The following is a 14,217-nucleotide window of genomic DNA, read 5'->3' on the forward strand; positions in this document are numbered from 1 at the left end:
AATATCCTTGCTCTATTAAACATCTGTTTGAAAATATTTGACAGTATATTGATCAGCTGTATATTGATCTTGTGTGCTGTTGTTTCACAGGCGCGAGCGCTCCAAGGTGCCTTACATTGTGCGGCAGTGCATAGAGGAGGTGGAGAAGAGAGGGATTGATGAAGTGGGCATTTACAGGATCTCTGGAGTGGCCACAGACATCCAGGCCCTCAAAGCTGCGTTTGACGCCAGTAAGAGACTCTTAACCTATCACACACACACATACATCCTAAAAGTACAAAACATGTACAGTTGAATTCAGAAAATTAAGCCCCCCTGTATGTTTTCATACATAGTTTTAATAACTCATCTCTAATAACTGATTTTTTATTATTTTTTTTTACTTTTCCATGATGACAGTACATAATATTGGACTATCTATTTTTCAGGATACTAGTATTCAGCTTAAAGTGACATTTAAAGACTTAACTAGGTTAATTAATTAGGTTAAGTTAAGGAGGCTAATAATATTGACCTTAAAATGCTTTTTAAAAAATTAAAAACTGCTTTTATTCTAGCCGACATAAAACAAGTCAGACTTTCTCCAGAAAAAAAAATATTATAGGAAATACTGTGAAAAATTCCTTGCTCTGTTAAACGTCATGTGTAACATTTTTGAAAAAGGAAAAAAATTCACAGGAGGCTTATTAATTTTGACTTCAACTGTGTATATAATGTATATGAGGTGAAGGAAATTTCGAGGTCTGCATCAAACTACTTTTCAGACATCATTAATACACAGTGTTCAACGTTTCAGATAACTTTTGTTAAAATTGGGTCATCATTCAGTTTAAATGATCACTGAAACAGCATTAATAATCTGACCTGTACTTATTGAAATAAATAAAAGAACAAATGATTATGCTTTGATGCCATTATATTTTACATAATTGAAAACTTCTTGCTGACAAGTCGGAAAAACCTAGTAGGACTATTAAAGTTTTGAAATGACAAAAAATTTCAGTAAGATTTTGTATCATTTAATTTTTCATCAAATCCTTGTTTATCTAGATATGCCTGAAAGGGATTCTTTCTAAAATAATGTACGCTGAAATAATGGTAAAAATGTGTGATCGTCATGATTTTTTATTTATTTGTTGCTCAGAAACAATCTAATTCAATGAAACAATTTCTAATGTATGGGAAAAATGGGCAGCAATTTGCATGAGTGTTGTTGATTTTTAATCCTCTACACACACACACACACACACACACACACACACAAACAGTAAAAATACTTTCATATTACATTTGTAATACATTCATAAAAGTCAAAGTAAGATTTATTGTCAATTCTGCCACATGTACAGACATACAGAGAATTGAAATTATGCTACTCTCAAACCCTGGGTGTATACAAATAATAAAAACACTACAAGAGGAATGTAAAATACAATAAATACAAATAACTTTTGTAAAAATTAAGAGAAAAAACATAGTTGAAGTGAAAGTCATTAGCCCTCCCATGATTTTTTTTTTCCTTTTTCAAATATTTCAGAGCAAGGAATTTTTCACAGTATTTCCTGTAATATTTTTACTTCTGCAGAAAGTCTTATTTGTTTTATTTTGGCTAGAATAAAAGCAGGTTTTATTTTTTTAACAATAGGTCAGTATTATTACCCCTTTAAGATATATGTTTTTTTTTCAATTGCCTAAAGAACAAACCACTGTTATACAAAAACTTGCCTAATTACCCTAACTTGCCTAGTTGACCTAATTTACCTAATTAAGCCTTTAAAGGTCACTTTAAGGTGAATACTAGTGTCTTGATAAACATCTAGGCATATATTTTGGAGAGGATAAAATAAATTAGTTATTGAACCATCATGTTTAGAAATGTGTTGAAAAAATCTTATCTCCGTTAAACAGAAATTGGGGAGGAAATATACAGGGGGGGGGGCTAATAGTTCTGACTTCAACTGTACGTAATACATCTTTTATTTTGCTTTGACTTTCTCCTGATGATTTCCCATCAATCTGTCTGTGTGGTTATGTGAGGTCACAGTGTGTTTGAGTCTAAAAGCAGCAGCAGTGTTGTGGGAAAGGCCATGCAGAGTTCTGACCCCCTCCAGCTGTCTCACACACATACACACAGTCTGCAGGGACTATCCAGAGCACTACCTTTAGCTCACATACAATACAAGTGTTATTCACTGTTATTCATTCATTTTTCTTCGGCTTAGTCTCTTATTTATCAGGGGTCGCCACAGCAGAATGAACCGCCATTTGTTCCAGCATATGTTTTACACAGTGAATGCCCTTCCAGCTGCAACCCAGTACTGGGAAACACCCATACACTCTTATATTCACACACGCACTCATACACTATGGCCAATTTTGTTTACCCAATTCACCTATAGCGCATGTCTTTGTACTGTGGGGGAAACCAGAGTTCCCATAGGAAACCCACACCAACATGGAGAGAATGTGCAAACTCCACACAAAAATGCCAACTTGCTGTGAGGCGACAGTGCTAACCACTGCGCCACCGTTATAACAACATATGTTTTTCATAAGTATTTCTGACAGCATTTATATTATGACAGCATATCATATACTCTTTCTACTTTTCAGATACCAAAGATATCCTGATGATGTTGAGTGATATGGACATTAATGCCATAGCAGGGACGCTGAAACTGTATTTCAGGGAACTGCCAGAACCTCTTCTCACGGACCGGCTGTACCCGGCCTTCATGGAGGGCATTTGTATGACCTTTTCCACCTTTGGTTCTCTTTTCTATTTAAACAATGTTCTATATCATAACACTGCTTCCTTTTTAACAACAGCTTTATCAGATCCTGCAGCAAAAGAAAACTGCATGATGCATCTGCTGCGCTCGCTACCAGACCCAAACCTTATCACATTCCTCACCCTGCTGGAACACCTCAAGAGGTAACATATTATACTGGATATACTTTAGTTATTACTTAATTTTTACATACTCTTTTTATTACAATGTCATATTTATTGTTACTGTTCTAAAGTCATGTTATATCATTAGGCACTCTTTTAAAGCTCACATTGTTTAAAAAAAAATTTATTAACTTATGTTTTAAGATTAACAAGTGTTATATATAAAATAATTAGTACGTAGCAGTGCAAAACAACATAGTATAAAATATTTTATAAACAGAAAGTAGTATTAATATTACTCATAATAACTAACAGACTATCTCTCAGAAAAGATAAAAGTTCAAATTTGTTTAAATACTTTGGGCATCATTTTCTTTTATTATAATTGTAAAGCTTGCATTCAGTACATTGTTAATCTTTTTATTATAATGGGCAAGTTTTTTATTCACAAGTGTTAGGGTTATTTTTTGGACTCCAATACTGGCTATTTTTTGGTTGACCATAAGGGCTTTTTTAATAATCTAAGTGCAAAGTTTAAAGCGCAGGGCGCAAAAGCATCAATGGCATGTCCGAATCCAGTTTTGTTACTTTAAGGCTGGAATAATAAGGTTTGCGTCTCAGCGCATGGTCTAACAGGGTTGTGCTTATTCTCTTAATGAGTTATGCATGTGTTTTGAGCACAACGTGCATTAAACTAATCAAAGTCTCATCTGACATTTCATTTAAAAGTCAGTTGCGTCGCGCCATGGTGCATTTGCTATTTACATGGCGGACTTTGTAAGTGGGAAAACTGAACACTATATTTATAGCATAATTTGCTATTTAACCAACGTGGTGAAAAACGTGAAAATTAGACTCGTGCTGGTCTGAAAATAGCAACAAATCGCACAAAACACGTCTTGCCCATAGTCATATATTTTGTCTTTAATGAGCATAAAACACAAAAGATCTTTTAAAAGTCAAAAATGGCTTTAAAAAGTATAACTTTATATAATTTTCTCTTTGTTTTTTGTTTTATTTATTTATTTTATAGATTTTTTTTTACAGTTTTTTTACTTTAAAATGTCAAATGCATATTGTAACACCATTGCTGTATTTTTTTCTTTATAATGTTCCAAGTTTCAAAGTTGATGCAACTTTTATTTGTTATTGTTTTTGAGATTAATAAAAAAAATTATGAATGTACAGCATTTTAGGCATAATATGCAAAACATGTTACTTTAGCTACTGTATTATTTAATACGGCTTTCTGTGAACTTTCTATTCACTGAAAGTAATGTAAAATAAATGACAACTCTTTTCGCAGAAATATTAAGCCACGCAGCTTTTACAAGATTAATAACAGTTCTTGAGCAGTAAGTGATTATCGAAAGATCATGTGACCCTGAAGACTGCTCAAAATGTAAATGTATTCAGACAGAAAAAAACTATTATTTTAAATTGTCATAATGTTTCATGACTTCATTATTTTATGCTGAGATTTTAATCAAATAAAATTAGCCTTGGCAAACAAAAGTGACATTTTTTAAACGCACACACACACACACACACACACACACACACACACACATATATATATATATATATATGCTCAGGGCCTGTGGTTCTGGATCATAATTTAAAAACTGATCACGATACATTAAAAAACAGATAAGTTCAGGGAAGAGCAGAACTAAATGTTGTTTGCAATGGCTTTCTATTGCCAGCAGCTTCTTATGAGCATCAACTTACCATCATATACACCCCGGGCTCTGTTTTATTCATTCAGATCTCATAAACACATTGCCAATTAGCCATCAAGGCCTGTGGTTTAGAAAAATTGTCACAAATAATGTCCCTGGAGGTCCCTGGAACGTCTCCCCATTAAAGGGATATTATACTCATAAATACATATGCATCATTTACTCACCCTTAAAGGGATAGTTCAACAAAAAATGAATTTACTCTCATCAATCATTGACTCTCCATCCACTTTCAAACCTATTTGAGTTTCTTCTGTTGAACACAAAAGAAGATATTTTGAAAAATGTTGGAAACTTATACTACTATTGATTTCCTTAGTATTTCTTCCTGCTATGGATGTCAGTGGCTACCAAAATTCTTCAAAATATCTCTTTAAATGTTTCTATTTTTATGCTTTATCAATTTTATACTGGGGATTTCAGTTTCAAAACATTTTTAAAAGCTGTTTTCTTAAAAAAAAATTCTCTTGCATTGACTTATAAATCCACTTCAGCAGCATTTATGTCTATATTCTGATAGTTTTTACTGAGGGACATGCTTGCTCACACATCATTTGCCTGATTATATAGAGCATTTTATTCTACAAAAAAGTTTTAATTATTTTTTCCTTGGAGTTCACAGTATTGTCTGAATTAAGAAGTGATGAATCGAGATTCACAAAATCCGCTCTGTAAAAACCAATACATCAATGTATAATGTTTAATCTGACTTCATTCAACATTAGATCTTTGAGCTAGGAATGTATGAATATTAGCAAATAATTGATTGAAGTATCATTTGCATATTCAAACACTATTTTGCAAAACAAAATATTTGCAATTTCTGTTATAAACTAGGGGAGTATGGCGATAACTATTATATATATATATATATATATATATATATATATATATATATATATATATATATATATATATATATATATATATATATATATATATTTTTTTTTTTTTTTTATATATATATTTCACTCAATCCCACAATGCATAGCAATAATGAGTGTACAGCTCATCTCAACAGTTAGAAAAATGGGAAACTTTGTCGCGACCATCATTTTATGTCGCACCATTCATTTATGTCAAACATTGAATAAAAACTGCACTTTTTAAAGCACTTCCCGGGACTTTTAAACTATGGAGTCAGATCAGTCTTAAAAATAATACATTTACAAAATAAAACTCATACATGCACAGTACAGTTCACATTTCCAAAGTCCAGTTTGTAAATTCAAAGCACAATTCATAAATACGACACACAATCTGTGAATTCACGAGTAAAAATCATAAACATATATATTTCTCACCTGCAACGTCTTGTCGTAAACAAGCATTCACAAACAAAAACAGTTGTACATTTTCAGATGTACTATCATTTGAGTTTGAACACAAAAGAATTAATTTTTTTTTAATGATGTCTGAAAACTGCGCGGGCCAAAGCTGGCCCATGGTAACCTTTGATTTGGCCCGCCATCCAATCTGAGAAGAGATTTAGAAAGATGGGAAGGTTGGGGCGAATGCTTTAAACAGAGATCGTGATTTATAATTTAACGAAACCTTTTGTTTGTTTGCTTAATTGTTGAGCTACAAAAAAAAGCCAACTGAAATGAAATATTTCAGTTGAATATTGTGCAGGAATCAGATGTTTAAAAATGTAAATACTGTAAATACATAAAGATTAGAGGATAATGCACAAGGCAGTGCAGCTTGACTCGTGTATTCAGCATTGAACACTATTGTGTTATAAATGTGTTTATTTATCTTTTTGCTGAAAGAAGTTAACTATAAAATGTAGAAAAAAACGTATAATTATTAATATGATTAAAGTATTTATTTTTTCCATTTATTTTTAAACATTAATACATTAGGAAATTACCATTGCAGCTTTAATGGTATTATATTTTTACCTTTGGAACACCACCCTCAATCAAGGTTGGTTTTTGGCCCTTCATAAGCAAAAGTTTGGGCACCCCTGCCCAATACCCTCAGATAGTGCAGCCATTTTTAGTGGTGTCCGAAACAATAGTGGATGTTATGAAGTACACCCAATCAATCCCACAATGCACAGCAATAACGCTAATCCTCATAATGCACTACTATGACAGTTCGCGTGCTGAATGCATTTCTGCATCTGACCGCAAGATGGCATCTTAAGCACAATTATATCGGTGTGTAGTAAAAAATAAAAGGTTATTTAATTAAAGTAACATTTGGATACATGACAGAAATCAAATCTTTGTTTCATTACTAATAGACAGCTTTCTTTTTTTTTTTTTTTATAAATAATTATTTTTTAGGGGTTTTCACCTTTAATGACAAGACAGTAGAGATTAACAGACAGGAAAGTGTGGGGAGCAGAGAAAGGGGAAGGATCGGCAAAGGACCTCAAACCGGGAATGGAACTCGGGTCGCCGCGAGCACCTGGGTGCTATATGTCGACACAATAACCACTAGGCTATTGGTGATGACAATAGACAGCTTTCTAAGTGTTAAATAACTGCCACAGGCTCTGACCAGGAAGTTGAAAATCTAATCTATCTGAGGGATTTATCAAAAAGCAAAACACAAACAAAACGTCATTCAATCTGGTGCACTAGTGCTCGAATTCACTCACTTGTTTCATTCACTCATTCAAGTGAACTATATTAGTGGACTAATGTAGGGAATAGTGAATGAGGGGTCGACTTCAAATACAGCATATCTCCTTAACACATAACACTCACTGAACATGCTCACTGAGGACCCCTGCTGGACAGCTGCTGTTTAACGGGATGCTAACGTTAGCTTTTCCTCTGGTTTCAGGGTGGCAGAGAAGGAGCCGATCAACAAGATGTCTCTGCACAATTTGGCCACAGTGTTTGGTCCGACCCTCTTGAGGCCTTCAGAGTCCGAGAGCAGTAAAGCCCAAATCACACTGGCCTCCGACATCTGGTCTCATGATGTCATGGCACAGGTCAGTTCTCCAACACCTGGCTTTTAGTGCTTTAACACCGTGCCGGAGTCTTGCCTAGAACACCCTATGATGTTCACATTTTTCCATATCAGGTCTTACAAAATAAATAGCAGATGAACAACAATATATAGACTATTTCATTGTGGCGATGTCATTAGCCCATGTACGTTTCCTACTTGTTATCAAACTCATAGCTGTAACAAGAGACAATTCAATCCTAACTTCATGTTAAAACTTCATTATTTATCAATATGTGGCTCTTTTTGGATTCTCAGAAGCTATAGAAATAAAAAAAATGTGAAACAGGAAATACACTGGGACCATTGTTTTTGTTTACATGCCTTAAATTGGTCTTAACAAAAAGAAGTCAGGCTTTGCTAATTAAACGTCTGAACTGATCATCAGCTGAAGTTTTAGCAGTTGGTCTGGTGCTTCAGGTATGAAGACTTGACAGCTAAATATGGGTCCTGCAATTCCAAACATTAAAAGTCAAGGACAGACTTCCCACAACAGAACAGCTGAAAAAGAAAACAACAAAATCAAGGTATTCTAGCAAAGTCCAGAGCTGGGACTTGATCGAATAAAATTTAATTAACAGATAAATAAATAATAATACATGCATTATTATTATTATACAGTGATTATACTGACATATAGTAAGTAACTTCTAATATTAGCAATAAGTAAATTCTCAAAGCTTTCTTCCTCAGTGTTTATAATAATAATGACCCATTGAATTTGTTGTGGTTACATTAGAACAGAATATTTAGCTTGTTTCTTCTCTTTGAGTCAGAAAAAGTAACAGATTTCACATAATTCATACTAGTTTCTTTACCAGTTTATTCAGAATAGGCTCGCAGCGCCATCTAGCGGTGTATGTTTGAATAAGGCTGACATTATGCTTGATGTTAATGTTCAGGGTTCCCACGGGTCATCTGGAATATCATGGAATTTTTTAAGGGGTCTGTTCCAGACATTATAAGTCAGGGAGTTTTATATTTCCAATATTTAAGGGGGGGGGGGGGGGGGGGGGGGGGTTGTTGGTTCATTGCATTGTTTCACATATTTGCCTATTGTTATGTGTGTTTTTTTTTCAGTGCCATTTTATTCTTTTCCCACTGCTCAACCAGCAATCCTGTCAATCTCCAGGCTTTATCTGTTAAAATACTCCATTATTTTGTGTCTGCTCAGTGCTCAATACAACTGCTGAATGCTTTTTATGTTCATTATTTACCTTATTGTGCAATGTGGAAGTAAGCGACACTTCTGATAGTGTACATTTCTGATTCATTCGCGTATGTGTAAATGATTAGGCATAACAAAACTCAAAAATACTTGTGCTTTAAACCAGTGTGTTTATAACAGCACATTAAAATTAAAATAATGTGATCAGGCAAGGCAAGTTTATTTAAATAGCACATTTCATACACTATGGTAATTCATAGTGCTTTATAAAAGCAAGATTAAAAGAAATATAAGAAAAGATTAAAATGTGTCATCAAGCATTAAGCAGCGCAAGTTGATTTGTACAGCTAAAAATGAATGGAAGTAAATGAGACCGGAAGTTTCAACACATTAAAGCTACAATAGCTATGTTTCCTTCCACCTATTTATATACGCATTTTGGATTAAATGATTAAAGGGGACCTATTATGCATAAATCAGTTTTATAATGGGTTTAAACACAGTTGTGTGGCAACAATCTGTGAATATAATCAACTTCTAATAATAAAAATGTATATATTTTATTATTTTATAATCACACTTGATAAAAAAAATCTGCTGAAACGCTTTGATTGACATTCTCCCTTTGTATGTGTTATCAGAGGGGGGAAAGCCCCGCTCATTAGTGACGATCTGTCCCTGATTAGCATAGGATGTTAGGCTTGTTTTTGAATCTGCCACTATGCTGACACAATGGCTGTTTCTCAATACTAAGTACGCAAAGTTTAGACTTGCGTCCTGGGAAGTTCAGACTTGGAAGAACGAAGAAGTCAGGTACTTCTTCAAATGAAATGGCAGTGTACTTTATAACGTCACTTACCTCACCATAAATTCATCGGTTTCACTATAAAATAACAATAAAATGATTTAATTATATAAAACCGGCCTTATAATTATTCACTCATTCATTTTCTTCACTTGTGGGGGAAACCGCAGCACCCGGAGGAAATCCACGCCAACACAGGGATACATGCAAACAGAAATGCCAGCTGACCCAGCCGAGGCTTGAACCAATGAACGAACTACCCACTGCGCCACCGCATCGCCCTGCCTTATAATTAATATTATATTAATATTATTGTTCAATATGTTTGATTTAAGAAATGTGAAATGGGTTATTATACACAGACAAGTATAAAAGTATAAAGTACAAGATGTAACAAAAGGAAATAAAGATAACGTTAAGCAATTTGTAAACAAACAGCTTACAATACGGTAGCATAATTAAATGATAAATCGTAACAAAATAACACTGCCAAAAAAATACACCTAAGAACAAACAATAGATATAAATGACCAAAAACTGTCCCTTAGATAAACACAAGATTGATTAAATATCATGTTTTAACTACAATGGAGAGATGAGATACAGCAGTAGAATCGAGATTGACTGGCCGATTAAAGCTGCTCTCGGCAAGGGAGGTGATAATAGAGCTCCCGCTGACAGACTGGGGATCAGAGTCCACATCAGCTGAGGCACATTGTCAAAAGACGAGCCATCTTTGTGAATAAACTGCCGATTCGAGTTTAAAACAACTACATTCTCGCCATTTTGTGAGACAGCAAATGAGTATTATTAAAATCATGCAGGTTTTCTCCTCCGCCATTAGCTTTCGCTGGTTGGGCTGCAATGCATTCTCGAAAACCTGTGCTTCGCATGTTCGCACAAGTCACCTCTCGATGCGTCCTCGACAAAAGGGGCAGAGGAAGTGCACATCTGGGAATTTTATCTGTATTTGGCAAGATGAGATCTTAGAGTTGAAAACAGTATTTTGGCAACAGGGGGCAGCAAGGTGGCGGAGTGGGTAGCACAATCGCCTCACAGCAAGAAGGTCGCTGGTTCGAGCCCTGGCTGGGTCAGTTGGCATTTCTGTGTGGAGTTTGCATGTTCTCCCCGTGTTGGCGTGGGTTTCCCCCCTACAAGTGCAAAGACATGCGCTATAGGTAAATTCGGTAAGCTAAATTGTCAGTAGTGTATGTGTGTGAATGAGAGTGTATGGATGTTTCCCAGTGATGGGTTGCAGCTGTATAGGAATCCACTGCATAGAACATATGCTGGATAAGTTGGCGGTTCATTCCGCTGTGGCGACCCCAGAGGCACTAAGACGAAAAGAAAATGGATGAATGAATTTCGACAACTGTTGATGGCGTTTCACCAGGACACAAGAACGCAAGTGCAGACAAGAACGCATAGTGAGAAACAGCCATAGGCAGTTTTAGCTCCGCCCTCTTTTAAAAAGAGCTCAATCTCATTTGAATTTAAAGCGATAGTCACCAAAATGGCACAATTAGGATCAAAGCCTAAAAGCGGCAGTTTAAAACTGTTATGAAACATTATTTGTGGGGTATTTTGAGATGAAACTTACACATACACACTCATTTCAATCTTTGAATGGAAACATATCAAACGGCTGCACCACTCGTACAAGAAACCTAAGCTGAATAGGTTATTCAGTGAAAATCAGGGGCTTAGAGTGGGATGTCTTTCATTAAGTCATGACTCATTTCATTCTCTCTCTTACTCTGTCTGTCTCCACAGGTTCAGGTATTGCTGTATTACCTGCAGCATCCGCCCATATCCTTCGCTGAGCTGAAGAAGAACACACTCTACTTCTCCACTGATGTCTAACACACACACACACCACACCATCAGTTCTTCAGTACACAAGCCAACGCCATCAGAGAGAGACTGTGTTCATGTGCAGCCCGGAGAAGAGCCGCGGCGAGAGGAGGACCACCTGAGAGAGCCCACCATTCACTGTCGACACACGCAAATCACGCACTTATCACACAGCTGTCCTGCCAAACACAAAAACACCCCCATTACCGTCCCGTCCGAAGGTTTGTATGATAGGACGTGAGCTCATCAGAGTCACAGATGCATGCTGGGATGTCTGTGGACTCCTCTGAAGCCCAGCTCAGTGATCCCGGAGCTGGAATACTACGGTAAATTTCTCCTCTTCCCCAAGAGACATTCCGGTAAACATCAGCATTGACATGTTTATACATATGATTTGTTTTGTTTTGTTTCAGAAGCTTTTGTGCATGTGATATGAGCGTGTGTGTGTGTGTGTTTGTGTGAGAGAAAGGAAGAGCAAATGCGTTTGTTCAGAATTAAATCTCATGCTGCGAGTGTTTCCTTCTGGGCAAAACTTTTCCCAGACCTTTCTCGTCCAAGTACATCCAGGCCAAAAGAATTGCCCTATTTATTATGAATATATACTGTTAATTGTGCCTGTACAGTTCAGTACACATGGAGACTCTGCAGAACCGTTCGTTTGCAATTTATTTTGGCCTTTTTGATTCGTTTTAAATGTGAGTATAGGGTTAATTATGCTGTAGAAAAGAGTTAATGGAACACTCCACTTTTTTGGGGGGGTGGGGGGGTGGGGGGGGTGGAGATGGAGGCTCATTTTACAACTTTCCTAGAGTTAAACAGTTGATATTTACCATTTTTTAATCAATTCAGATTAATTAGTCAGATCAGTCTCTGGGTCGCATTTAGCTTAGCTTAGCATAAATCATTCAATTGAATTAGACCATTAGCGGCTCACTCAAAAAAGGCCTAGAAAGTAGCAACTTTTTATTTTCTGTTGGTCTTAGTACACAAATTAACTACAAGAGTCAAACTTTAAATAGGAAAATTATCGGAACTCTTTTTGAAATATTTCTTGAGATACTAATGGTCTAATCTGATTCAATGATGTATGCTAAGCTAAGCTAAAAGTGCTCCCGTTAGTCCCAGAAATTGCCTGAGTGGATTAAAAAGTGGTAAAACTAAACCGTTTCACTATAAGAGAGCTGTAAAATTAGCCGATTATCAAAAGAAAAGTGGATTGTTCCTTTAAATCGGCCAACTTTTTGGCACACTCCACTTTTTTTGGAATAGGCTCACTTTATAACTTTCCTAGAGTAAACAGTTGAGATGTACCATTTTTTAATCCATTCAAATTAATTATTCAGATCAATCTCTGGGCCACTTTTAGTTTAGCTTAGCATAAATCATTGAATTGGATTAGACCATTAGCGCCTCACTGGCAAAAATATCAACTTTTTATTGTCTGGTGGTCTTAGTATACAATGTAACCACAGAAAAGTCAAGCTTTAAATAGGAAAACTATCACAACTCTTTTTGAAATATTTCGCGAGATGCTAATGGTCTAATTTAATTCAATGATGTATGCTAAGCTAAGTTAACTATTCTCCCGCTTGTCCCAGAGATTAATTGATTAAAAAATAGTTAAACTAAACTGTTTCACTTTAGGAGAGTTGTAACATGTAAAAGAAAAGTGGATTGTTCCTTTAAATCAGCCAGCTTTTTGGGACACTCCACTTCTTTTTTTGGAAATAGGCTAATTTTACAACTTACCTAGAGTTAAACAGTTGAGATTTACCATTTTTAATCCATTCAGATGATTTCTGGGTCGCATTTAGCTTATTTTAGCATAAATCATTGAATTGAATTAGACATTAATGGATTAAATAATGGTAAAACTGAACTGTTTCAATTTAGGAGAGTTGTAAAATGAGCCTATTTTCTAAAGAGAAGTCGTTTGTTTCTTTAAATCAGCCAGGTTTTTGCAACACTCCTCTTTTTTTTCTGGAAAAAGGCTAATTTTACAACTTTCCTAGAGTTAAACAGTTGAGATTTATCATTTTGTAATCCATTCAGATGATTTCTGGGTCACTTTTAGCTTATCTTAGCATAAATATTTGAATTGGATTAGACCATTAGCGCCTCATACAAAAAAGGCCTAGAAAATAGCAACTTTTTATTTTCGTTTGGCCTTAGTACACAAATGAACTACAGAAGAGTCAAGCTTTAAATAGGAAAATTATCGAAACTCTTTTTGAAATATATTTAAGCAAGAAGCTAATGGTCTAATCCGATTCAATGATCTATGCTAAGCTAAGCTAAAATTTCTCCAGCCAGTCCCAGAGATTGACTGAATAGATTAAAACAAGGTAAAACTGAACTGTTTCACTTTAGGAGAGTTGTAAAATGAGCCTATTTCCAAAAAAAGAAGTGGATTGTTCATTTAAATCGGCCAGCTTTTTGGGACGAGTCACGGTATGCAACGTAGTGAGATTGTACATGGAAAAAAATGCAAAATTTTATGTCTTGCTTCTGGGGGAAGAATCGTCTTCTGAAGTGTCTGGCGATACTTCAGTGTGTTCTGTAGAAAGACTTGTGTTATGGCCTTTTTTCTGCATGTTCAGCTTGTCAGATGAAAAACGGACATGATTACACAATAGTTTATTTTCTTCTTTGTATTTTGATTTTATTTAATTGTTGTTATTATTATTATTTTTTTACTCCACTGCTGAAGAGCGCTGGCAGAGCGGAGGAAAAAACAAACCTTTCTGCTATAAAGCCAGTGATGTGTACTTCATAAGCACTGTTA

At 35.4% G+C, this 14,217-nt stretch overlaps 1 protein-coding gene across 5 annotated transcripts in view; it reads left to right on the plus strand.

Moving 5' to 3' along the window:
• abr (ABR activator of RhoGEF and GTPase) overlaps positions 1 to 12,192 on the plus strand; it is a 336,423-nt gene extending 324,231 nt beyond the window's left edge. For all 5 annotated transcript variants that reach the window (XM_056458657.1, XM_056458658.1, XM_056458659.1 and 2 more), the window contains 5 exons: positions 91 to 230; positions 2,614 to 2,748; positions 2,830 to 2,935; positions 7,438 to 7,588; positions 11,352 to 12,192. In XM_056458657.1, the coding sequence (XP_056314632.1) occupies positions 91 to 230; positions 2,614 to 2,748; positions 2,830 to 2,935; positions 7,438 to 7,588; positions 11,352 to 11,441 (622 nt within the window). In that variant the 3' untranslated portion in view covers positions 11,442 to 12,192. The remainder of the gene's footprint in view (positions 1 to 90; positions 231 to 2,613; positions 2,749 to 2,829; positions 2,936 to 7,437; positions 7,589 to 11,351) is intronic.
• The last annotated feature ends 2,025 nt before the right edge of the window (positions 12,193 to 14,217 follow it).

The sequence above is a fragment of the Danio aesculapii genome, chromosome 5 (assembly GCF_903798145.1).
Source record: "Danio aesculapii chromosome 5, fDanAes4.1, whole genome shotgun sequence".
In the NCBI taxonomy this organism is placed as follows: Eukaryota; Metazoa; Chordata; class Actinopteri; order Cypriniformes; family Danionidae; genus Danio; species Danio aesculapii.